The sequence below is a fragment of the Myotis yumanensis genome, unplaced genomic scaffold (genome assembly GCF_028538775.1).
Source record: "Myotis yumanensis isolate MYYU_CA2020_CCGP unplaced genomic scaffold, mMyoYum1.0.hap1 SCAF_6, whole genome shotgun sequence".
Classification (NCBI taxonomy): domain Eukaryota; kingdom Metazoa; phylum Chordata; class Mammalia; order Chiroptera; family Vespertilionidae; genus Myotis; species Myotis yumanensis.
Genome location: NW_027223757.1, coordinates 84,278,526 through 84,303,201, shown reverse-complemented (window position 1 = coordinate 84,303,201; position 24,676 = coordinate 84,278,526). Strand labels below are relative to the sequence as shown.

General features: G+C 41.2%; 1 protein-coding gene and 1 pseudogene across 6 annotated transcripts in view; both read right to left on the bottom strand.

Annotated features, from left to right (window-relative positions):
- XPO5 (exportin 5) overlaps positions 1 to 24,676 on the bottom strand; it is a 50,208-nt gene that overhangs the window by 8,433 nt on the left and 17,099 nt on the right. For all 6 annotated transcript variants that reach the window (XR_011471870.1, XM_070418528.1, XM_070418524.1 and 3 more), the window contains 10 exons: positions 23,933 to 24,061; positions 21,581 to 21,699; positions 17,437 to 17,592; positions 15,150 to 15,191; positions 14,750 to 14,839; positions 13,178 to 13,377; positions 11,902 to 12,001; positions 10,032 to 10,213; positions 2,202 to 2,302; positions 445 to 541 (listed from right to left, as the gene is read on the bottom strand). Coding sequence is in view for 5 of the 6 variants with exons in the window: in XM_070418528.1 (XP_070274629.1) it covers positions 445 to 541; positions 2,202 to 2,302; positions 10,032 to 10,213; positions 11,902 to 12,001; positions 13,178 to 13,377; positions 14,750 to 14,839; positions 15,150 to 15,191; positions 17,437 to 17,592; positions 21,581 to 21,699; positions 23,933 to 24,061 (1,216 nt within the window). In the remaining variant the exon portion in view is untranslated. The remainder of the gene's footprint in view (positions 1 to 444; positions 542 to 2,201; positions 2,303 to 10,031; positions 10,214 to 11,901; positions 12,002 to 13,177; positions 13,378 to 14,749; positions 14,840 to 15,149; positions 15,192 to 17,436; positions 17,593 to 21,580; positions 21,700 to 23,932; positions 24,062 to 24,676) is intronic.
- LOC139013331 (U6 spliceosomal RNA) lies at positions 12,625 to 12,718 on the bottom strand (annotated as a pseudogene).

Below are 24,676 nucleotides of genomic sequence, written 5' to 3'. Positions count from 1 at the left end.
AGAGCTCTGGGTCAGAGGCCGAGGCTGTGGCAGTGGACAGAGGGCCACTCACCTCCCCGCCCCCCAACTCAGACCTGAAAGCAAAATCTGGCCAGCCACCTCCCAGTATCCCATAAAAGGCAGGCTTTGCATCGTGAGGGCTGAGAAAATGCATCCTTTCCACTGTATCTTCTGCTTTGGTCTCATCATTTTATGTATCGGAAACAGACACATTGGACATACTAGTAAACTACCAAGTCACAGCTAGGGCTGAGGCACATATAACAATTATAAAAGAGCAAATGTAAGAAAACTGTTCATTTTGACTTGACACTAGAATTAGTTCCTTGTCAAAATTTTGCCTCATCTTACCTGACTCTAATTCTAGATCAAAAGTCCAACCATGGCCATTCCTACACAACACACGTCTAGGAAGAGAATGTGGAGGCTGCATTGGTTCATTACCAGTTCTCATAGAGGGTGGAGAAGAAGCGCTGCATTCTTTCCAAGACCGTTTTGTAAACAGGAGAGTCGTTCAGTTCCAAGAGAGGCTGAGGTAATCCTACAGAGAAACACAGGTCAGGTGCACGCTGCCCCACTGCCGAGTCCCAACTTACCAACACAGCGCGATCACAGGCAGATGTGGTTTGGGGGGGGGGGGGGGGAGGGCGGGTGAGGAGCATGATAAATGCCAAGCAGCTGGCCAAGTCTTCTACCAGCTGGAGGTGCCAAGAGCTCTACTGTCTTGGTAGGAAAAGGTGAAAGCTATTTAAGGACCCAGGACTCAAGACTAGACCCGGATACTCCAACTTTTGCTTGGGTTTCTCCAGATGGAACTTGTACCAAAACACACAATGACAACTCAAAATGATCTCTCCATAAGGAAGGGGGGCCTCCCTTTTTAAGTGTGGAACCTCTTTTTCAAGCTAAATTTTATGCAAAGCCCAAGATGACAACAGATCAACATGACAACCACTTACCTAGGTATAATAATTGCCTTATATACTTCTAATCAGAGGTTATTTTATATGTCAAGTCTTGCTCATGGTTGGAAGCTGCCAGAAGGAACTGTTTGTCCATTCTAGTATGGTTTGGTTGGCCATATATTCCTACAGCAGGAGTTCCTGGTTTAATGTGAATAACTGAATGCAAGGGTGTGTGTGTGTGTGTGTGTGAAGCAACACCTACTTTTTATAATGGCAAAACATTTCTTGGCAGTTTTATTTTTACTGGTTTCTGCAACATGGACCTTATGTGTAGTGGTGCCAAAGGAAATGGCCCAGGACCACGTAGGCCAAGACAGACATAAGCTCTGGAAAGGCCAACTAACACCCTTCCTTTCGTTAACATGCTTACTGGATTGCTTATCCACAGCTAGGCCCAAGGTTATGGCTGGGAACGAAGAGATACTGTGGGGGTAGTGACAAAGCTTCAGAGGCAGCATGAAGCTTCAGAGACGGGCACAAGTTTTAGACAACTATGGATGTCTCCAGCTCTAAGTTCTAACCATCAGGGCCTTGCTCTCTCTCATTCCAGCCACATGAGTCGGCCCTCTCTATTTCCTGGACACACCAAGCTCGTTCCTGCCTTAGCATCTTGTATTTGTTTGCCCAGAATGCTCAGCTTCTCCTCTTGTTAGCTCCTACTCATCCTTCAAGTCTCCACTGGGGGCAATCTTCTGATTCCTCCCCAACACACAGTCTCTCAATCATTTCCTTCACAGCACATGTCACAATTATGACTGCATAGTTATTTGCTAGTGGAAAAAATGAGTTAAAGCAACATTCTAATCCAGGAAACATGGCTTAGAAAGTATTCCTTAAAATTTTTTGATAACATATTACTGATAAAAGCTATCTAAGCTTGTTTTAATATTTTTTTCCCTATACATAAAAGGCATAAAATTATGCTAATATACTTCAGGTAAAAAAACTATGGTTTATTTACAATCTAAAGGCTCTAACACACATCACTACCTGGAGGGGTTAATGTGGGGTGGGGGTGTTAGGGGGGAGAAACTGCCTCTGAAGACTTTCTCTGTATGCTTAGACAATGACGTAAATGCCTGTGGGAACTCCATACATGCATTTCTGAACAAACGGGCGGTCAAGGTAGTGCCATGACCAGGAGACACAAGGCACACTGAGGCTGCTTGAGGAGCCCATTAGAGATTAGGTGAACTTCAAGAAAAAAAAAAAAAAAAAAAAGGCTAGATGTCTTACCTAAAATAGCAGATTTTTCCACTTCAAGCATATCCAGAGCCTTTGTGAAAGGCTCTACCATTTTGGCTAGCATTTCTGGTGCATATAAAGTATTGTGAGTTCTAAAAGAAAAAAAGGATGCTATATGAACTTTTCCTAGTCTGTTGCAGAAGGCAAGAGTGGGTTTCACCTTGTAATTCAGTGACACTACACTTCCACACAGACAAATCTCCCTGTCACCACTACTCCTGGCAGGGGGAGAAAACAGTATATACATGTAGATGCTTCCCTGGAAAAGAGAACAGACTTGAAGCTATTAAGTACAGCTGCATAGTACACAACCTCAAAGCAATCAAGATGAAAACCAAATTCTGAGATAGCTAGGCAATATCACAGTCTGAGGCTAGGAAGCAAATTCCTTTAAAACTTGAGGCTGTGCCTTGGCACTCCATCTTCTGACTGCCAATGGTACAGGATGCAATGTCAGAGGCATTGTGGATGCACAGGGAGGAACACAGAGTGATGGTAACATGCTCCCATTTTTCAAATGTTGTCTCCATTCCAAGAACATGGACCCTACAATGCTCTGACAGTTGTTTCAGCCCCTGGAGGAACATCCAGTTCCCAAAATGTGTGCCTGTTCCCCACCAAAATGACTTACCTGAGCAGTTCCTGGCTTTGTATGACTAAGCAGAATGACTGTGGACCTGATCTACCTGCCATCTACAGTAGCCCTCTACCTGCCATCTGTGGTATAGCCCTCTACTCCCCATTTATGGTATAGCCTTCTACCTGCCTTCTGTGGTATAGCCCTCTACCCCCCATTTATGGTATAGTCCTCTACCTGCCATCTGTGGTATAGCCCTCTACCCCCCATTTATGGTATAGCCCTCTACCTGCCATCTGTGGTATAGCCCTGTCGTTGGCAAACCGCAGCTTGCGAGCCACATGCGGCTCTTTGGCACCTTGAGTGTGGCTCTTCCACAAAATACCACGTGCAGGTGCGCACGTACAGTGCGATTGAAACTTCGTGGCCCATGCACAGAAGTCGGTATTTTGTGGAAGAGCCACACTCAAGGGGCCAAAGAGCCGCATGTGGCTTGCGAGCCACGGTTTGCTGAGCCGCAGTTTGCCTACCACTGGTAGCCCCTCTAACCTGACATCTATGGTAAAGCTCCTCTAACCTGCCATCTATGGTATAGCCCCTCTACCTACCATCATGGTCTATAGACCCTCTACTGCTATCTATAGTAGCCCCTCTTGCCCACAGCAATGGTACTACTGAACAATCTACAGCCAAAGAGCATAACTACCTATTTTTCTTTTAAAAGTTAATTATAAAACATCTCACACATACAGAAAGCTACAAAATATAACAGATAGTAGCAAGGTTACATATTTAAGATGCACATTTAGACCATGCTTATTAAAAAAACACAAACAATCCTCAACATTGTTTTTAAGATCTAACCATGTACACTTGATAATACAGTCACTTACGGTAAACTACATTTTAGAATGTCACGTAATAAGTTACTTCCAGGTTATTTCCCCGTCTTCCTACTAAAAGTTAATTGTCTTCACTCTTTTGCTTATACAAAGAGCCCAGCAATGAGCTTTTCCGAAGAGGTCTCCCTGTGTACACATGTGACAGTTTACCTGAGGTGGGTGTAAACAGGTAGAATTACTGGAAACTGGTCCTTTGTAACTCCTGGTTTGCAAATACCTTCTCCCAGTCGGTGGCCTGACTTGCTTACACTAACATTTGCAATAGGCTTTACTTTTCTTGTGGTGAAATCATATAACATAAAATTTACTATTTTTAAGTGCCCAGTTTAAGTGGTATAAATACACTCACTGTTGTGCAATCATCACCACCATCCATCCCTGTAAGTATCTTCATCTTCTAAAACAAACTCTATACATATTAAGCAAAAACTCCCCATTCCTCCCTTCCCTGAGTCCCTGGCAACCATCATTACACTTTGTTTTTATGATTCTGACTACGTTAAGTACCTCATACAAGTGAAATCATACGGTACGTGAACAAAAATGGAGCTACTTGGCAAGCCTGACAAGATCAGTGACTGAAAGTAACCGCACAGGATGCTCTGATCATGTAAAAATTCCTAACTGAACAGATTATAATGGAAAGAACTCAGGTCTTAAGGCCTATATATATATGATAGATTAATCTCTACCTGGAGCAAGTTCTGTCCATTGTTTTTGTCCAAGAATAATATACATAAAATGTCAAAATGATCTCTTCTACAAACTTCCAAAGATAAACACCCCAGTATGGTCAGACAACCCCAACATTCTTCATTATGATCTTTTACCTGCATATCTCTGTCAACTATGTATGTTAAATGTTAAGTATCCTGCACCATCAATGTAAAAGAAGCATGTATCTCTCCACTTTACTTTGTATCCAACCCTAGAGATTTCTCTTGCTTTACTTTCTCTGCTCTTAACCTGCCACCAATGGATTTCATGTAATCTTCCTTATGTCTTCTCCTTTGATTCTAATGCAGTGGTTCTCAACTTTCCTAATGCTGCGACCCTTTAATACAGTTCCTCATGTTGTGGTGACCACCAATTTCATTGTTACAAATTGAACATAATTAAAGCACAAAAACAATATGTAATTATAGATGTGTTTTCCGATGGTCTTAGGCGACCCCTGTGAAAGGGTCATTCGACCCCCAAAGGAGTCATGACCCACAAGTTGAGAACCACTGTTCTAATGTATACAATAAACTGCAAAATTGCTACTCCTTGGAGCATTATATCTCAATCCTTTGAGATTTTGCTTCCCTGACTGGCCCCAAAACCTTGGCTCAAATAAACTCTTTAAACCTTTCTTTAGGTTTGAAATTTCTTTCAACAATTATTTCTTTTTTTATGAGGAGCTTATTTCACTTAGCATAATGTCCTTAAGGTTTGTCCATGTTGTAGCATATTTAATCCTCACCCGAGTATATTTTTTCCATTGATTTTTTTTAGAAGGGGGGGGGAGAGAAAAACATTGACATGCGACACATGATTGGCTGCCTCCCGCTCGCGCCCTGAGCGCCCTGACCGGGCTGGAGGTGGAACCTGCAACCGAGGTCCATGCCCTTCGGTCTGCGGGCTGACTCTCTAATCACTGAGAGAAATCACCCAGGGCACCATTTACTTTTAAAAACTGCAATGAGCCATCTTTTTAGTTCCTGAATTGAGTTTTATGTGGAAGATGTCTGATACTATAAAATGATCTCTGATAACATCAGTTTCCTGAAGAAATTAAGTTTGACATAAAGCTGATGGGCTGTTTCTTATTCTTTGATTAAAGGGTGGTGTGATCCCAAGAGAAAATTTAGAAAACAGAAGGGTTAGTGCATCGCATGTCAAATGTCCCTGGAGCTACAACAGAACCTTGTATTCCTTGTATTCTCCTCCTCCTCAAGAGGTGGTACCAACACAGTGGCCGCATCTCTAATGCACAGCAGAGGAGGACTCAGAGTACATACTTCGCTGAGACCCTGACTCCAGGTCAGTTGTTCAGGGGCATCTACAACACCTAGTAATATTCAGGCTCCTGAACTATCACCTTTCCTGACACACTGGCAAGTTAGAGTTCTGTGGTTCCACATTAAGAGGGACTAGTTACTGCTTGGCAAAGAAAAGGACAATTAGGTAATAAAAGTTTTAACTTTTGGATAATCTGTACTTATTTGAAATACAGGGGTGGGCCAAAGTAGGTTTATAGTCGTAATACAAATAAATAATACACTAATTAATAAATAATAATACAAGAATAGCCCTAACTGCTTTGGCTCAGTGGCTAGAGCATCGACCTGTGGACTAAAGGGTCCTGGGTTCGATTCCAGTCAAGGGCACATGCCCGGGTTGTGGGCTCAATCCCCAGTGAGGGGTGTGCAGGAGGCAGCTAATCAATGATTCTCATCATTGATGTTTCTATCTCTCCCTTTTCCTTCTCTGAAATCAATAAAAATATATTAAAAAAAGAAAAGACAAGAATAAACTGTTTCGAGGTCTCAAAACTGTAAACCTACTTTTGCCAACCCCTATATTTTTAGTATCACCAGCTACGAGTATAATCTCTATGCTAAATAAGACTTCACACACATAAAGATTTCAGCAGAACATACAGAAGATAAACAGAAACAATGTAACAAACTTCAAGCTAGCAGAAAAGCTGCTATTATAAACAGATAATGACGACAAGGAACCTTTTGAGAACTGGAGAGTTCTGCTCCCCATATCTGTCCTCTATCCAACCCACTAGAAACAACATCATCCAACACAAATACAATGTAAACCACTACAAATTTTCTAGCCAGCCAAACTTAAAAAGTGAAAAGAAATAGGTTAAATTAATATTTTATTTAAACCAATGCATAAAAAAATTTCAACATATTAACATTAAAAATTATTAACAAGCTATTTTACACTCTTTTTTTTGCAATAAGTTTTCAAAATATGGTGTGTACTTTATACTTACAGCTTATCTCAATTCAAACTAGCCACACTTCAAGTGCTCAATAACTAATTACAACAGTTAGTGGCTAACATAGTGGATAGCATAGCTCTAACACCTTTTTTTGTTTGTTTTGTTAATCCTCACCTGAGGATATTTTTTTAAAATATATTTTATGGATTTTTTACAGAGAGGAAGGGAGAGGGATAGAGAGTTAGAAACATCGATGAGAGAGAAACATTGATCAGCTGCCTCCTGCACACTCCCTACTGGATATGTGCCCGCAACCAAGGTACATGCCCTTGACCGGAATCGAACCCGGGACCCTTGAGTCCACAGGCTGACGCTCTATCCACTGAGCCAAACTGGTTAGGGCTGAGGATATTTTTTTCCCATTGATTTTTAAAGAGAGTGGTAGGGAGGGGGATGCAGAGAGAGAAACATCAATGTGAGAGAGACACATCAATTGTTTGCCTCCGCACACACCCCATCCAGGGCCCTGGGTTGAGCCTGCAACTGAGGTACGTGCTCTTGACCAGAATCGAACCTACGACGCTTTTTTGCTTATCAGACTATTTGACAAGGAGTTGAAACTCCCAGCTCCAACTGGTGGAAATGCAAATTGTAAATTAATACACCACTTGAGAAAACTATCTGGTTCTATCGATGTAAACAGAAAATATGCATACCTTATAAAACAGGAATTCTACTCTTACATGTAGGGTTCTACTTCTAACTCAAAAGAAATTACGTGTACACCAACAGATATTTACAAGAATGTTAACAGCAGCATTGTTTGTAATAAGAAAACACTAGAAACTACCCCAAAGTCCATCAACGCTACACGGATAAGATTCAACATATTCACACAATGGAATACCACACAAGAAATGAGAATGAACAAACCACAACCACTATGTGAACACCACGATGACTCTCACAAACGTAATATTGAGCAAGAGAAGCCCGACAAGAAGTGCATGCTTCTGACTCCATTTATTAAAGCTAAAACAACCAGGCAAAACGTTAAATGTCAGAATGAGGGGTACCCTTGAGAGGCAGGTAATGATTTGAAAAGTTATTGGATAAGGTTGTTTCTTGATCTGGGTGCTGATTATATGTATGTATCTTGTGAAAATCCACCTACATGCACTCTTAATTTGTGCCCTTTAATTATATATATACTTTGTCCTTATATTATACTTCAAGATAAAATTTACTACAAAAACAAGACAAAACTCTAATAGCTCCAGCTGCACACTACTCAAGGAACCTAAATGCTCCTTAATTACAGTCAACATTTTCAAAATACCTTTTGACTGACTTCCCAGAAGCACTGAACTCTTAGAAAAACATCAAGATGACAAGCATGCTGTTCTTGTGGCCTCCTCGTCCAACCAGGAATGAACCGTTTCCAGGTGTGGGTTCTCACCGCATGGACTCTGGCCACAGCCCTAAAAAGGCTGCTGGGTCTTTGAGTCTGTCGCATCTGACTTCATCACTTTCACATTTCTCTAAGCTGAAGAACCTTTTGGTTTTAAAAACATCAGTATGGAAGCAAACCTTTCCTTGGCTATTTTTCCCTCTCAATATGCAAGCCATACTTCTTTACGGAAATCTCTTTTCTCCTTTTGAAATCAGAACAAAACATTGCCTATTTCCACAGACACATCCACAGTGACAACTCTTTCAGACACTCCTCTTTAAACCGTCGTCAACAAGCTCTTTAAACCTTTGATTCTTAAGCTTATGGTCTAAGCTGTCTGTTGCCAGCAGAGCGTCCCTGAGACATGAGTAATTTGTTTTGCTCAGGTGAGACTCCACTCTTACACCCTGTATCAGAGGCCAAAAAGCATTGTAACAGAGCCCTAACCTGTAACTCAGGAGTACTGAGATGTAAGCATCGAATTTTGCTTTGGCTAATTAAAACTGAATTCTATCCAAAGCCTATCTTTCTCTGTGGAGAGCATCTCTGAATCATCAAACATACATCAAGTAACTAACAAGCCTAGACTTGACCTACTTCCATTTGAGTAGATTAGCTCATGTAATTTGTAACAGTGATTCTGAACCTTTATTAAAAAATCAGGTTTTTATTGATATTTTAGAGAAGAAAGGAAAGGGGAGGGGGAGAGAGAGAGAGAGAGAGAGAGAGAGAGAGAGAGAGAGAGAAACAAAAAACAAAAAAAACACTGACCGCCTCCTGCACAGCTAGTTCCCAGGCATGCACCCTGACCGGGAATCGAACCAGCAACCTTTTGGTGCATGGGACGACACTCAACCAACTGAGCCACACCAGCCAGGGCAACTCTGAACCTTTAATGTGTACAAGAACCACTTTGGAATCTTGTTATAATACAAAGTCTGATTCAATATGTCTGGGGTGGGACCCCATTCTGCATTTCAAACAAGCTGATGCTGCTGGTTTAAGGACCTAGCTTTGAAAATTAAACACCTAGGAAAGGGAGGTGGAACATGTATCATGCCTTCCTTTGGCATCATCAGCCACTGGATGTTTGGTCCATTTGCTATCAAGAGTCATTGCTGATAAATTCAGATTAGCTCATTTGAATACCACCCAGAGAAGCATCACTACAGAAAGCAACTGTCCTGCTCCCAATGAACAATTTCTTTAGTGGCAAAAATTTAGAGCAAATAAAACTTAGCAAGTTTAAAAGTATGGATGAGGCATAAAAAAGTAGAAGAACACAGAGGAGGTTGAAATTGAGAAAAGCCATTTTGGGATTATCATCATGTGTTCACTTGGAATGTAAGACAATGCAAGTGAGCTAATGTTATTATTATTTCTTTTATCCTAACCTGAGGATATGTTTTTATTGATGAGAGAGAGAGAGAGAGAAAGGGAAGGGAGGGAAGGAGAGGGAGAGAAACATGGATCAGTTGCCTCCTGTATGTACCCCAATTGGGGACTAAATCTGCAACCTAGATATGTGCCCTGACTGGGAATGGAACCTGCAACCTTTTTGATGTACAGGACGATGCTCTAACAAACTGAGCCGCGTGGCCAGGGCAGAACTAATGTTATTTTTTTTTAAAAAAGGCCTTGCTGGCTGGGTAGCTCAGTTGGTTAGTGCCATCATCCCAATATACCAAGGTTGCAAGTTCAATCCCCGGTCAGGGCACATGACAACCATCAACGAATGGAACAACAAATCATGTTTCTCTCTCTCTCTCATAAATACACACATCTACAAAAAAGACCCCGCCCCCCACTAGAAAGAAGTGAGTCCTAATGCCTCATTTACTACCACCATGATCTGAAGAAATAAGACAGGTTCAACTTTTTAAGATTCTTAAGGTAAAAAAATAACAACAAACAAAAACATAAAAACATTATTCCGACTCACCTTACAAGGGCAAGCAAATTGTCAAGAAGTTTCAGAATCTGTTCTGTGCAGGGGTTACGAAAGATTGGATTCCCAGTGGGCGAATAACCCACTACAAATCCTCCAGCTTTGGCCTCTTCAAGGTCAGTGGGCCAGCAAGTTCGTTTCACAACACCCAGAATGCTATACACACAAAAGCTCATCTACGGAAAAACAGAAATGAAAGGTAAACATAAAAGGGGAAGAAAAGACAAAAGTGCTATTAGATATTTGCAAGGTTATGGCAAAGGTGATACAGAGACCAGAGAGAAGGAAAAACCCCTGCCACCATCCCTGTCTCTCTTTTTTTAATTCTTACCCGAGAATATTTTTCCCATTGATTTCCGGAGAGAGTGGAAGGGAGGGAGGAGGAGGAAGAGAGAGAGAAACATCGACATGAGAACGACACATTGATTGGTTGCCTGCACGCGCCTCTACTGGAGCTGGAGAACCTGAAACCTCGGTACATGCACTTGACTGGGAAATCGAACCCACGACGCTTCGGTTCACAGGCTGACACTCTAACCACTGAGCTAACAGGCCAGGGTTCTGCTGTTCAGGTCAAGACTTTCCACTGCCATCGTCAAGTGCAGTGGCAGGCTGTAGAAACTCCCTTCCAAGGCTGAGATCCTCTCGCAGGACCCCAACGAGACGGTGGCTTGGACATGCTTCAAAATAAAGTGTTTTGACAGGCAACATGTCATCTTGTTTTTGAACTGACCCAGCACCCTTCAGCTTAAGCCTTGACAGCTTTTGCTCTAATCCCCACTCACAGTACTCTCAACCAATTTTCCACGTTAATTAATACAACTTTTGACCTAATGGAGCCAAGAACAATGCTTATTTGAGTAGCAAAGAACTGAAAAATCTCAGGTTTGCAAGTTAGCCCATTTAGGACTTTACATGCCAGAGAGCAATGGCAGGAAGGATTCACCCTGCTGACCTACTTCATTATACCTTCAGTCTTCAGAGCTATTTAGAGATCCTTAAAGCCAAAATAATGACTTAAAAGAAAAGACCATCTTGTGCTGCTTCAGCAGCACATATGCTAAAACTGGAACAATACAGAGATTAGCATGGCCCCTAAAAAAAAAAAGAAAAGACCATCTTGCCCTGGCCGGTGTAGCTCGGTTGATTGGAGCGTCATCCCATGCACAGAAGGGTCATGGTTCGATTCCTGGTCAGGCACGTACCCAGGCTGTGGGTTCAGTCCCTGGTGAGGGCACGTGTGGGAGACAGATCAATGTTTCTCTCTTACAACAATGTTTCTGTTTTTCTCTCTCTCCTTTCCTCTCTCTCTAAAATCAATAATAATAAAAAATTTTTTAAAAAAGTATTGCCAGTAAATAATATGTGACTAAAAATAGAAAGGAAGGAAGGAAGGAAGGACCATCTGCTCTGCTGTGGAAACTAACTCAGGAATTCAAGACCAGCCCTGGCTGGTTTGGCTCAGTGGATAGAGTGCTGAAGGGTAATGGGTTTGAATCTGGTCAAGGTCATGTACCTCAGTTTTAGGCTCAATCCTGGTCCTGGTCAAGGCATGTGCAGGAGGCAACCAATCAATGTGTCTCTCTCACAATTATGTTTCTATCTCTCTCTCTTCCTCTCTGAAATCAATAAAAATATTTTTTTTAAAAAAAGAAAAGAAAAATATCCTTGGGTGAGAATTAACAACAAAAAAATCATTAAAAACATTTAAAAACAAGAAAGAATTCAAGACAAAAGAAAACAGCAGCTTCGGAAAGTGAATAGTCCCAGATTTCTAACCCATAGAGGAAAAACATAAATGACAACACCCCTACCCCCACCCACGGTCAATCCAACTTCCCGTTCCCAGAGGAGGTTTACTCACTCGTGCGCGGTTTAAGCCACAGGCATCCTCCAGGCCAGGGTCGCAGCTTTTCCGATCTGCACCCACATAGGCAATAAATGCATCAACATCTGACAGCACTCTGAAGGATGGGGGAAGACAAGCTGTACCATGACTTTAAGCAAGGACAGTTTCTTCCACAGAGCTAATCAGCTATGAACAGTTGTTATAATGGGAGGCGTTTAATCACATTGTCAGCTTTCACTTGAAGGTTTAAACTTCTCTTCTCACTTCTAAATGTTATTAGCAACACTTTTAAGAATACAAGTTTGATGGTACCTTCCCCTCCTCTTTCCCCGTGTGCTCTCTCACGCCTGCCCCTTTCCCTGCCCGGCCCCCTTCCCCTCCAGGCCCATTATCTTTGCCTTTCTCTCTAAGCTCCAAGGGCCCTTCTCCTGCTTCTGTAACATGTTTCCTAAGCCCAGCTGGTTCACTTCTACTACCTCTGTAACTTTCTAAGTAAACTTTCTCTTATCAGAAAAAAAAAAAAATACAAGCTTGAAAATGCTATGTGGGCACTCTGTGGGGCTATGTGGCTCCTACTGTGTTCTCATTTCTGGCTGTTCTCACTTCTCTACATGTACTGGTGCTGCAACGCAGACATATCAGATGTCACTGTGGCTCGATGCCCTGACCAAGAATCAAACCACGACCCTTCAGTGCATGGGATTACACTCCAGCCAACCAAGCTACATCAGCCAGGGCAAGATGGTCTTTACTTTCTTTCTTTTTTTTTTTCAGAGGCCATACTAATCTTCTCTGTATCATTCCAATTTTAGAATATGTGCTGCCAAAGCGAGATGTCCATATAATCCATTTTTACTCATTTCTTTTCCCTCCCTACACCTCTGTTTAGCAAGGGGATATTTTTAGCAATTAGAATACAGGCTGCTTTTAGAGACCTTCCTATATCACTGTGTCATTACATCTCGATATCCTTACACTCCCACTCCAGACATAGCACTCCCTCTCTCTCTCTCTCTCTCTCTCTCTCTCTCTCTCTCTCTCTCTCTCTCTCTTGTCAATTACAGTTGACATTCAATATTAGTTTGTATTAGTTTTCAGGTGTGTAGCATAGTGGTTAGACATTTATATTCATTACAAAGTGCTCCCCCCAATAAGTCTAGTACGCGACTGGCACAATATTATTGACTATATTCCCTATGCTGTGCTTTACCTCCCCATGACCGGGCATAGCTCTTAAAACAGAATGGGTGCTTGAGTGCAGTGACAGTCAGTGGCAAAGGGTCTCCTCTACCTGTGCATGTCTTCAGAAAGCCAGATGCTGGCCACTGGTGCCATCAGCTCCTCTAGGAACAACTTCTGACGCTCATAGTTCTTGAACTGGTTGCTAATGAGAACCAGGGCTTCCATGAGGGCACACTTTTCCATTTGTGTGAGGAGTAGCTCATTGGAGAGGAGTTGCTTTACATGGTTATAAAGCATGTCAAAATTGGGCTGCAGATCAGAAAGGGAAAAAACAAAACAAAACAAAAAACTAGAGGTGGTGAAGGTCTGATTTTCAGGGAGAGGTGTCACTCAGGAAGGTGGAAAGAGGACCAAAGCATCCCCAGGAAGGTCAAGCCTATAGGATTGTCCTTAGTAATTTAGCTACAATGCTCTTTTGCCTGGACAAGCAAGGCAATTTAGGCAGAGGTGATTGTTTTGAGTATTGGGGTAATTGCAATTTCCCATACTGCAATTGTGAAAACAATCTGTCTTTTTTCTACATCAACTTTTACAATATCTTCGCAAAGATCAGCTTGTTTTATTTACACACACACAAACACGCACACAGACACACACACATACACATACACACACACTGCTTTGTGTTCAGAGAAGAAATTTCTGGTTATTTTGTAATCTGAAATAGTAATAAATTTCTTCTTAAAACCCACCAAAAAAAAGATTGGGTTCACCCAGCTGGTGTGGCTGTGGTTGTGTTGACCTATGAACCAGGGGTCACCATTTGATTCCTGGTCAGGGCACAGGCCTGGGTTTTGGGCTTGATCCCCAGTAGGGGTGTGCAGGAGGCAGCCAGTCAATGATTCTCTTGCATCATTGATGTTTCTTTTCTCCCTCCTCCTCCCTTCCTCTCTGAAATCAATAAAAATATGTTAAAAAAAAAAGAAAGGGGTTCACATCTGGCTTCTACCATCTGGCAGTAGCAGGAAAGAACATCACACAGTAAAGAGGTGTACACTGATGGGGAAAACTTGGTATCACCCATATGGAAAATTGTTTATTTTGAAGGAATAGTTTGCATTTTTAACTCTACTACTAAGTAGGAGAGGAACAAGACACTTATTCAAGAATGCTTATCCTGCCCTAGCTGGTTTGGCTCAGTGGATAGAGCATCAATCTGGGGACTAAAGGGTCCCGGGTTCGATTCCAGTCAAGGGCACATGCCTGAGTTGGTCTCCAGTAGGGGCCGTGCAGGAGACAGCCGATCAATGATTCTCATCATTGATGTTTCAATCTCTCTCTCCCTCTTCCTTCCTCTCTGAAATCAATAAAAATCCTATATAATAAAAGGCTAATATGCAAATTGTCCCCTTGACTGGGATTTTCACCAGGGGGCAGGGCTGGCCACCCCCCCCCCCCCCGCCCCAATCGATCGGCCCTGATTGGGGCGGCGGGCTGGCCCCTACCTGTGCACAAATTTGTGCACCAGGCATCTAGTAAAAAATTAAAAAATGCTTATCCTAAGCAAAGATATAGTTCCTTGTTTTCTAGTTATGTGAGTATAAATAGAACTGAATTTACAAAAAAAATATAACCGAACTCAACAGGTCTCAGTGACTACTTAGCAAATCCAGTGGCTTACCAACACGAGCTGAGGGTAGTCTCGACATATCTTGATGATGGAGGAACAAGCATGTCTTCTCACATTCCTCACTGCCCGGGTTCTGGGGGCCTGGGAAGAAATATTCAACAAACATGGAGCCAGTTTCAATATAATATAATTTACAGATGCCACTTATTATCATGTAAATACCTCCCTCCAGAGGCAAATTCAATCATTTTTTACAACTGTGAGAGTATAATAGAGTCACATTTATAGTCACCATGAATACACATATCTACTGTTTGCCCTAAAGTATCTGTAGTACAAAAGACCTTATCATGACCATCTCCTGCCTGTACCTAACCCTTATTAGACTAAATGTTAGGTATTCATACTTTTGCTCCCAAGAAGTTAGAATTTGTTGAATTAATGGTCTTACCTTACTTTCTTCAACAGTTTCAAAAGTGACAGACGAAAATAGCTAAGGGGAAGGAGAAAAAGGCCACTCATCAGTACCAACTGAGTAAATTTCTTTTAAACAGTAATTACAAAGTTTCCAACAAAATCCCAAAAGTGTTACAATATGGTAACGAAAGGGCTTTCAATTGCCATTACAAAGTTTCAGATGTTTGTTTTCTCAGGTAAGTAGGAGAGGCTTGAGATTCACAATCTTACCAGCAAACACTTTACAAAGAATCTCAGAACAACACATGCCATCACACACACTCAGCTACAATGATGCCTCTTCCTTCTCCTCTGTTAAAACTTCAGTGATCATCCTTCCCTAACTCCACCTTAACTTCCCATTTACTTTTATATTTTCTAACCCTCACCTGAGGACAACTTTTGTTTTAAATTCATTTTTAGAGAGAGAGAAAGGGAGAAAGAGAAGACAGAGAAACATGGACCCGTTGCCTCCCATACACACCCAACCAGGGATCAAACCTGCAACTTAAGTATGTGCCCCAACCAGGGATCGAACCTACAACCTTTTGGTGTACGGGACTCCAAGCAACTGAGCCACCAGGCCATTTACTTTTTCACCTCCCCCGCCCCCCAACCCCCGTACCCCAAAGACTTTTTTTACTGATTTTAAGAGAGAGAGAAAGGGGGAGGGAGAGAGCAAAACATCGACAGGTTGCTTCTGCATGCCCCCTTCTAGGGCTTGAGCCCACAACCCGGGCATGAGCCCTGACTGGGAATCAAACCCGCAACCTTTTGGTGCACGGGATGATGTTCAACCAGCTGAGGCACACCGGCCAGGATCCCATTTATTCTTTAACCCAATGCAACCTGACTGCTGCCCTAGTCACTATGACGCAGTAACACTCTAACAATGGTCTACTTAGAAACTTAATGGACATTCTCCAGTTCTCCATTTCTGTTGTAACAAATGAGTTCACCTTTTCAAAGTTCTACTGGCCTTTGTCACATAACATTTTCTCCACTTCTCTGGCTCTCTCTCTCTCTCTCTCTCTCTCTTTTCCTTTGGGGCTTCTCATTCTTTGCCATCCTCCTCCAATGATGGTGATCTCCGGGGTTCCTTGCTTGAGGAACATGTCTAACTCTACCTCTCCTCTTCCCTAGGGCTTCACTTCTCCTCTTGACACTTCTATAATGACGATGCCTTAATACTAGCTTGTAATTTTCTAGAGTCTAGACCAGGGGTGGGCAAACTTTTTGACTCGAGGGCCACAATGGGTTCTTAAACTGGACCGGAGGGCCGGAACAAAAGCATGGATGGAGTGTTTGTGTGAACTAATATAAATTCAAAGTAAACATCATTACATAAAAGGGTACGGTCTTTTTTTTTTTAGTTTTATTCATTTCAAATGGGCCGGATCTGGCCCGCGGGCCGTAGTTTGCCCACGGCTGGTCTAGACCTTTAACTTCAAATAGCCAATTTAGTGTGAGGTCTCTCCACCTAGCTATTGTACATATACCTCAAACATAGTATTCCAAAACAGAATTCACTCCCTTTTCTTCCTAACTCCTACTCTCCCTCCTGATCCAGTATTCTCCCTCAGGTGGGACTCCATTACTCACCTAGTCACCTAAACTGGAAACTCAAAAACTGTCCATACTGACCTCTCACAAATCCCCTCTCAATCTGAAAGCACGTTCTGATCCCTCCCTTTAGGTCAGCGGTTCTCAACCTGTGGGTCACGACCCCTTTGGGGGTCAAATGACCCTTTCACAGGGGTCGCCTAAGACCATCGGAAAACACATATATAATTACATATTGTTTTTGTGATTAATCACTATGCTTTAATTATGTTCAATTTGTAACAATGAAAATACATCCTGCATATCAGATATTTACAATAAGATTCATAAGAGCAGCAAAATTACAGTTATGAAGTAGCAACGAAAATAATTTTATGGTTGGGGTCACCACAACATGAACTGTATTAAAGGGTCGCGTTATTAGGAAGGTTGAGAACCACTGCACTAGCTATTCTTTCCATTTCTCAGTGTACATGTCTATAATTGCAATGCCAAATAGGCAAATCTGTTTATATAAGTTTCCTCCCAAACAGAGCGCTCTTAAAGGACAAGGCTTTTCTGCTAGCAGGGTGCCTGATCCACAATAAGTACTGAGTAAATATCTGGTAAATGAATAAATGGCTGTCTGTTTATTAACTTGTCTCACACATTTTCAAAAACAATTACATACATTAGCTTAGAAATGCCAAAATAAAGTTTACAAAGCAGATGGAGCTTACCTTCGAGAAGACCTGGGGCAGGAACTCTGGTCTGTAGGTGACAAATGGAAAGAGTGCTGAGACATCAGTGAGGACACAAGACAGAATGAGAGGGTCCTTAGTGTCAAAGTTCAGGACTATCTGCAATAGCTCTATTCCATCATGAACAGGGATTTCCTGTAATACAGACATGAAAAGGAGACTGACACAGCTGATAACCACTTTTCCTTCGGACTCTACTTTATAAATACATAAGACAGTTGCCACATATGGTTTGGTATACTACTTTCTAATCCTTAAAATTCAAAGCATCACTCCAAGGTATTAAAATTTTTCAGCTCTAGCCGGTTTGGCTCAGTGGACAGAGAGCGTCGGCCTGTGGACCAAAGGGTCCTTGGTTCGATTTCAGTCAAGGGCATGTACCTCGATTGCAGGCTCCTTCCTGGCCCAGGCCTTGGTCAGGGTGCATGCAGAAGGCAACCAACCAATGTGTTTCTCTCACATCAATGCTTCTCTCTGTCTTCCTTCTCTCTTCCATTCTCTCTAAAAATCAGTGGAATAATATCCTCAGGTGAGGATTAAAAAAAAAAAGTCATATATGCCACCATGTACTATCTTAAAGATATTGCATCTCCGACTATTAGAAATTTAGAATATTTCTAGTTCTTCACCATTGTATATAATGCTAATATATATCTTTGCAAAAAAATGTTGGCTACATTATCAATTATTTTTCTTGAATAAGAGACTTTTTGGGGGTGGCTGGAATCATTGGGTCAAAAGTTATGAATATATGTAAGTCAAGCTGCTTTCCTTCTTTACAGGTTTTATCAATTGATTCTTGATCCATTAATGTGCCCTTCTTACCATGTTCTCAGCAGCACTGAATTTGTTTCCTAAAACTTTAGTTAGGAAAAACAAAAGTTTATTTAATTTGTATTTTTTCAATTACTACTGAGGTTGATTTTTTCCGTATTTATTAACTACTTTAGTTTCTCCTCTGTATATTATCTGATCATATCTTTTATCAATTTCTCTACTGGATTCTAGTGTTTTTATCAAATTATACAAAAAGCTTATTGTTAAATATTCCAGACCTTTAAAAACGGTGTAACACTTTAATGACCCTCCATACAACTACTTAGAGAAGATGTTACTGATACTATGGTTGCTCTGTGCACATAACCTCCTTTCCAGCCATAAGGTGGCCGCCATCCTGAATTTGGTGTTCATAAATTCATGGATTCCTTCATTTTTGTATACTTTTACCTCAAATGTATTCACTTTTGTGGCTTGCTGTTTTGGGTCAACATTGTTTATGAGAATCATCCTTATTCATCATATAAGCCTAATTGATTTTCACTGCTCTATTACAATCTATTCTATACAATATATTGCCAAATTATTCTCCAAAGTGTTATCAGTTATATTCTATTAGTGATGTTTAAGAGAGATAAGCTTTTTAGAGTAAGGATATCAATCCCATCCATATTTATTGCAGATACTATTCCAAGTTTGCCTTTTAAAAGTTTATTTTGTAAGTTAAAAAACATATGCAGTTAAAACCATCAATTGTTTTATTACTTTCTTTGTTTTTGAACTTTAGGGACCTTTCCCTAAACAGCTAATTTTCCCTAATGCTAATTACTATTGTTATTGTTGTTGTTAATCCTCACCTGAAGATATTTTTTCCAGTGATTTTTAGAGAGAGTGGAAGTCGGGGGGAAAGGGAAGAGAAACATCGACGTGAGAGACACACATGGATTGGCTGCCTTCCACTCGCACCCCGACTGGGACTGGGGACGGAACCCTGCAACCAAAGTGCATGCCCATGGCTGGAAATCGAATCCATGATCCTTCAATTGGTGGGCCGACGCTCTAACCACTGAGCCAAACCCACCAGCGCCTAATGCTAATTATTAAATGACCAAAACCTCTCATTTCCTGTATATACTCCACGTTGTTTCTGGGCCACTTTGCTCAAATGAGCTGTGTCTAATGCCAGTTCTACACTGCTTTAAAACACTGTAGCATTAAAACATAAATAAATAAAATAAATTACTGTAGCTTTATATTTTATTATCTGAGGCAAATCAATCCTCATCTTCCAAATGTGATTTTTCCCCGCTCCAAAGCTCTTCCTTACATTAATTCACTGCTAAAGCCGCTAAAAGGCTCTACCCAATGTACTTGGATCCCTACTACTGGAAATAAAAGCCCAGCTAATGCCACTATGGACAAGATGAATAGTTTTTCAAAGAAGCTCTTGGTCAAAATCTTTCACATGATAAAAGCTGATCTGCTCTGACTGACCCAGGGTGAGAGTGGGGATTGAGGGCAGAAACAGCAAAATCACTGGACTTAGATAATACTCTGCCCAGTCGGAAATGGAGAGCAGTGAGTGGGAATGTAACAAGCTGAGATCTGGGACTGGCATGCTTCTGGGACATACAATGTATTATAGCTTCATTAACAAGTAGGTGAATAATTTAATATTTTCAAACACTCATCTCTCTTGATTAGGAATGCTTATTCTTACCCATTTGATTTTGGTCTGAGACTCAGGTTTACTTTATGCCATTAACAAACCTAAATACTATCATCTAGGATTCATTCTCCTGAGGAAAAAAGAATTTAGTGCCATTTGTTTTTCTCCCCACCACTGGTTATGAATCCTACCAAATTTCTAATTGTTACCTATGCTTTGTCCCTAGCCCATATCTTTCTTGTACATACATTCCAAACCCTTTTTTGTACTTTTTAACCAACTAGCACTTGGTATTTTGACCAAATACCTGCATATTCAAGGACTTACTGTAAAATCCAACATACAAACAACCAGGTACTCCCCTCTCCCCCAATACTGCCAGTCCTTTCATACATCTTAAAACAAATACTTGACAAACCCTGACTTCAAGCAGGATCATCCCCATACATCTGGATCCATTTCAAGGTGCCTAACTTAAATGCTAGGAGCCCTAGCCAGCTTGGCTCAGTGGATAAAGTGTTGGCCTGTAGACTGAAGGGTCCCAGGTTCGATTCTGGTCAAGGGCACACGAGTAGGTTGCAGGCTTGATCCCCAGTAGGGGGCGTGCAAGAGGCAGCTGATCAATGATTCTCCCTCATCATTCATGTTTCTATCTCTCCCTCCCTCTCCCTTCTTCTTTGAAATCAATAAAAATCTATTTTTAAAAAAATGCCAGGAAAGAAAACAGCAGGGCCATTTCCCTTGATTTATTTAATAAAGGGCTTTCTTGATTTGCCATACTTACTAATACATAGGTCCCATCTAAACTTGAAAAAGGACTAACATAGTGAAAAATATAGGACCCAAGTAGAGTTCCCATCTATATTTTAGAACAAACTCAGAATGCCATCATTTCAAACTGAAGTGAATCCATATAAAAACAGATGACCCTAAGATCTAATTTGTTAATATGCCACTTGTAAAAAAAAAAACCACACACTAAAAAACCACAAAAAACACACACGCTATATCTATCCCCCTTTCTTCAAGATTCTTTCTATAACTTAACCTAGAATACACTAAAATATAATTACTGCCAAATGAGTGATTAAATCATTTTAATCTAATAAGGTAATGTTATAAGAGTGATAGGTGATATGAAGTATAAAAAAACAAGATCTGGCCCTGGCCAGGTAGCTCAGTTGATTAGAACATCATCCCAATATTCCAAGGTTTGGGTTCTATCCCCAGTTAGGGCACATACAAGAAGCAACCAATGAATGCATAAATAAGTGGAAAAACAAATTGATGCCTCTCTCTCCCTCTCAAATCAATAAATAAAAATTAAAAAAAAATTATTCAGAGAAGAGACACTCTGACCCTCAAACTTGAACATTCTGGTCTATCTGCCATAAACTGAAAAAGATGCTTAAGGTTTGGAATAGTTATCCTACCTGCGGTTCACTGTAGTATCAGGCTCATATTATCCCCTTCAAATGAATACTAAACATTGTAGAGCTTAGAGTCAGAGAGACCTGAGCTCTGCTATATACTAGCCACTTGAATTTGAATGTTATTTAACCTTCCTGAATCTGTTTCCTCTTCTGTGAGATACACATCCATAGATTTTCCTATCCCTCTGCCAGTTTTAAAAAGATCAAAATTATTACACAATCAGCATGGGAAACAGTTACTTACTTCTTTATCTAGTGTTCGAAACATCTGGTTGATCACACTTTCCAAAAAAAAGGTCATGGCTTCCCAGTGCACAAATGAAGGTGAGAAGATGGAGCAGAGGCCGCCTTCTCCAATTCCAGCTATAGGAAAACAGGGTTTTAAACACACACACACACACACACACACACACACACACACACACACACCAACTCTAGGTAGGATCACAGAAAACACAAAGACAATGAGGCCTTAGAGACTACTTGGTAATTTCCCAGTTGAAGGAACAGAATAATCTAACTCCTCAGTCTAGAAAAAGAAAGAAAAAAGAAAAGAGGAAAAGGAGACCCTATCCTGCTTACAATGAGCTGTCTGAATTGACCTCTATGAGCCTTATCTATAAAACCATTTTGAGTACTGAATAAGAATCTATATATATAAAAGGCTAAGCGACCGGCTGACTGGCCGATCAGCCAACAGGTATGCCACACACTGACCACCAAGGGGCAGACACTCAACGCAGCAACTTTGCAGAGTACCCTCTCGCACTCAGGAAACCCCCGGGGATGTTGGAGAGCTGGTTTCAGCCCAATCCCCGCAGGCCAGGCCGAGGGACTCCACCTGCTGAAGGGATCCTGCTCACTCTGCAGATGCCCCATGTGAGGCCGGCTGGGGAGGGACCAATGGGGGTTGGCTCCAGGGTGTGTCCAGCCCGTCTTGCCCAGTTCCGCCCCAATAGCCACCTTCTAATTAATTTCCTTTCAATGTACATGAATCTGTGCACCAGGTCACTAGTATAGATATAAGCATCAAGAACAGCCCTAGCCGGTTTGGCTCAGTGGATAGAGCTTCGGCCTGCAGACCAATGGGTCTCAGGTTCAATTCCAGTCAAGGGCATGTACCTCGGTTGCAGGCTTCTCTCTGGCCCGGGCCCTGGTCAGGGCAAGTGCAGGAGGCAACCAATCGATGTTTCCCTCATATCAATATTTCTCTCTGTCTTTCCCTCTCTCTAAAAATCAACGGAATAATATCTTCGGGTGAGGGTTAAAAAACAAAACAAAAACAAACAAACATACAAAAAAACAGTGCTTGACCAATTAGAGACAATTGATAAATATTAAGTTCTCTCTTCCTCCCTCTTTATAATCTGTCCATGGGAATCTAAGTAATTAAGATATTTAAGACCATAAATAATCCTTCCAACAAAGAAGTGACATAAGATCAAAAAAATACCGCTTCACATGCAGTAGCCTCAGAACAATTGCAAGGGCTACGGCTAGAGAACTCTGCCACCCTCCAAGTGCACAAGTATCATCAAGCCACATCACTCAAACAGCAAGGCACAGGCAAAAAGATTTACAAACTTTTCTTGCTTCCATTAGTGCTCCCATTTATTATCTTCATCTTGATGCAACATATTGAGCCTCTGCAAACATTCGAGTTACCTGATACCAAGGACCTTCAGAGTCAACTGTGAATATGCAAAACTGAATGCTAAATCCCATGATTGTCAAGTAACTAATGTACATGGTAACTGATGATTACCATGGACCTTTCTAAAGCAGTTATTTACGGCCCTTTCCTGCTTTATTAACCCTGTTGCCTATGCACTAATGACAAGACAGAAGATTTAGAGAACAAAGAAGTTACCTTGCTTATGCATTTGGGTAGAGGGGGTGATTTTGATTTTATATAAAGTGGCATTTCCCAGAGGTTTTGAGGTGGCTAAGTGGGAAGTCCCTGTACTGCTCCTGTTCTGTCTGAATAACAGCACATTCTTTCTGAGTTTAGGAGTGGTGCTATGCAAAGCTTGGTTGAAAAGCTTTAAAAAGTTAGGTCTAGACATGCAATTTAAGATAGTACCTGAAGTAAAGTAAAAAAATCAACAATAAATAATTAGTTGATTCTGTGAAAAAGGAAAAACAAAGGCAAAACTGAACGTGGCTTTATCTAATTTAAACAGATTAAAAATGTAGTGTTATCTGCTTTCTCAGTGTGCAAATGGAGTCTCACTCCCTAGAATGGAACTAGGGCAAAGCTATTTTTGAATACTATTAGCATATTGTTTTGAAGTGTAACTCAGAAGGTTTATTTTCTATGGATAGCTTTGATATATTTCACTAATGTTAAGACATTAAAATTAAAATTACAGTTCAACCTAACTCGTATGGCTCAGTTGGTTGGAGCGTTGTCCCATGTACCGAAAGGTTGCGGGTTTGATTCCCATCAGGGCACATACCTACATTGTGGGTTTGATCTCTGATCTGGGCACCTACGGGAAGGCAACTGATGGATGTTTCTCTCTCACATCGATGTTTCTCTCTCTAAAATGAATAAGCATGTCCTCAAGTGAGGATTAGGAAAAAAACAACTTACAGTTTATGGATCCAGTATCAACAGAAGTTGACAGCTGATACTTTAGCCATTCCCCAGCCATCTGGAAGCTAGTCTTGGGATCCAAACGACATGCTAACCTCATTACCTCTCCTTGCTGGGCCCGGGAGGCTGCCAAGAGAAAGACATGAGTCGATAACTGGTATATAATAGGTACTTAGTTAATGTTCATTCATTTATCCATCCCAGGGGGAAAATGTTGGAAGAGACTCTTGTTTTGCAGACTTGTGCTTTGAATGTAACAAATGTTCAATGAAGCTTTGTTAACAAATCCAGACATTTTAAAAAACAAATTATCTCTGGAAGGTGCCCTATCAGTTAGATCCTGTAAATGGCAAACAAAAAATGGTTTCCCATTTCTGTTGGAATGAAAAGATGAGGTTGGTACAGATAAAAAATGGAGACTGCTGTGAAAAACAGCCTGGCAGTTCCTCAAAACATTAAACATGAAATTACCACATGATCCAGAGATTCCCTTCCTAGGCATACACCCAAGAGAAATAAAAACATATGTACACTAAAAAACTTGTACACCAGTGTCATAGCAGACTAGAGGCCCGATGAAATTCATGAAATTCGTGTAAGGGGCTGGGCCCTCACAGCCCTGGCTTCATCCGGAAGGTCGTCTGAAAGTACATCCAGAAGGTTGTTCGGCTGTCCGATCTAATTAGCATATTATGCTTTTATTATTATAGATTATTCTAAATAGCCAAAAAGTGGAAACAG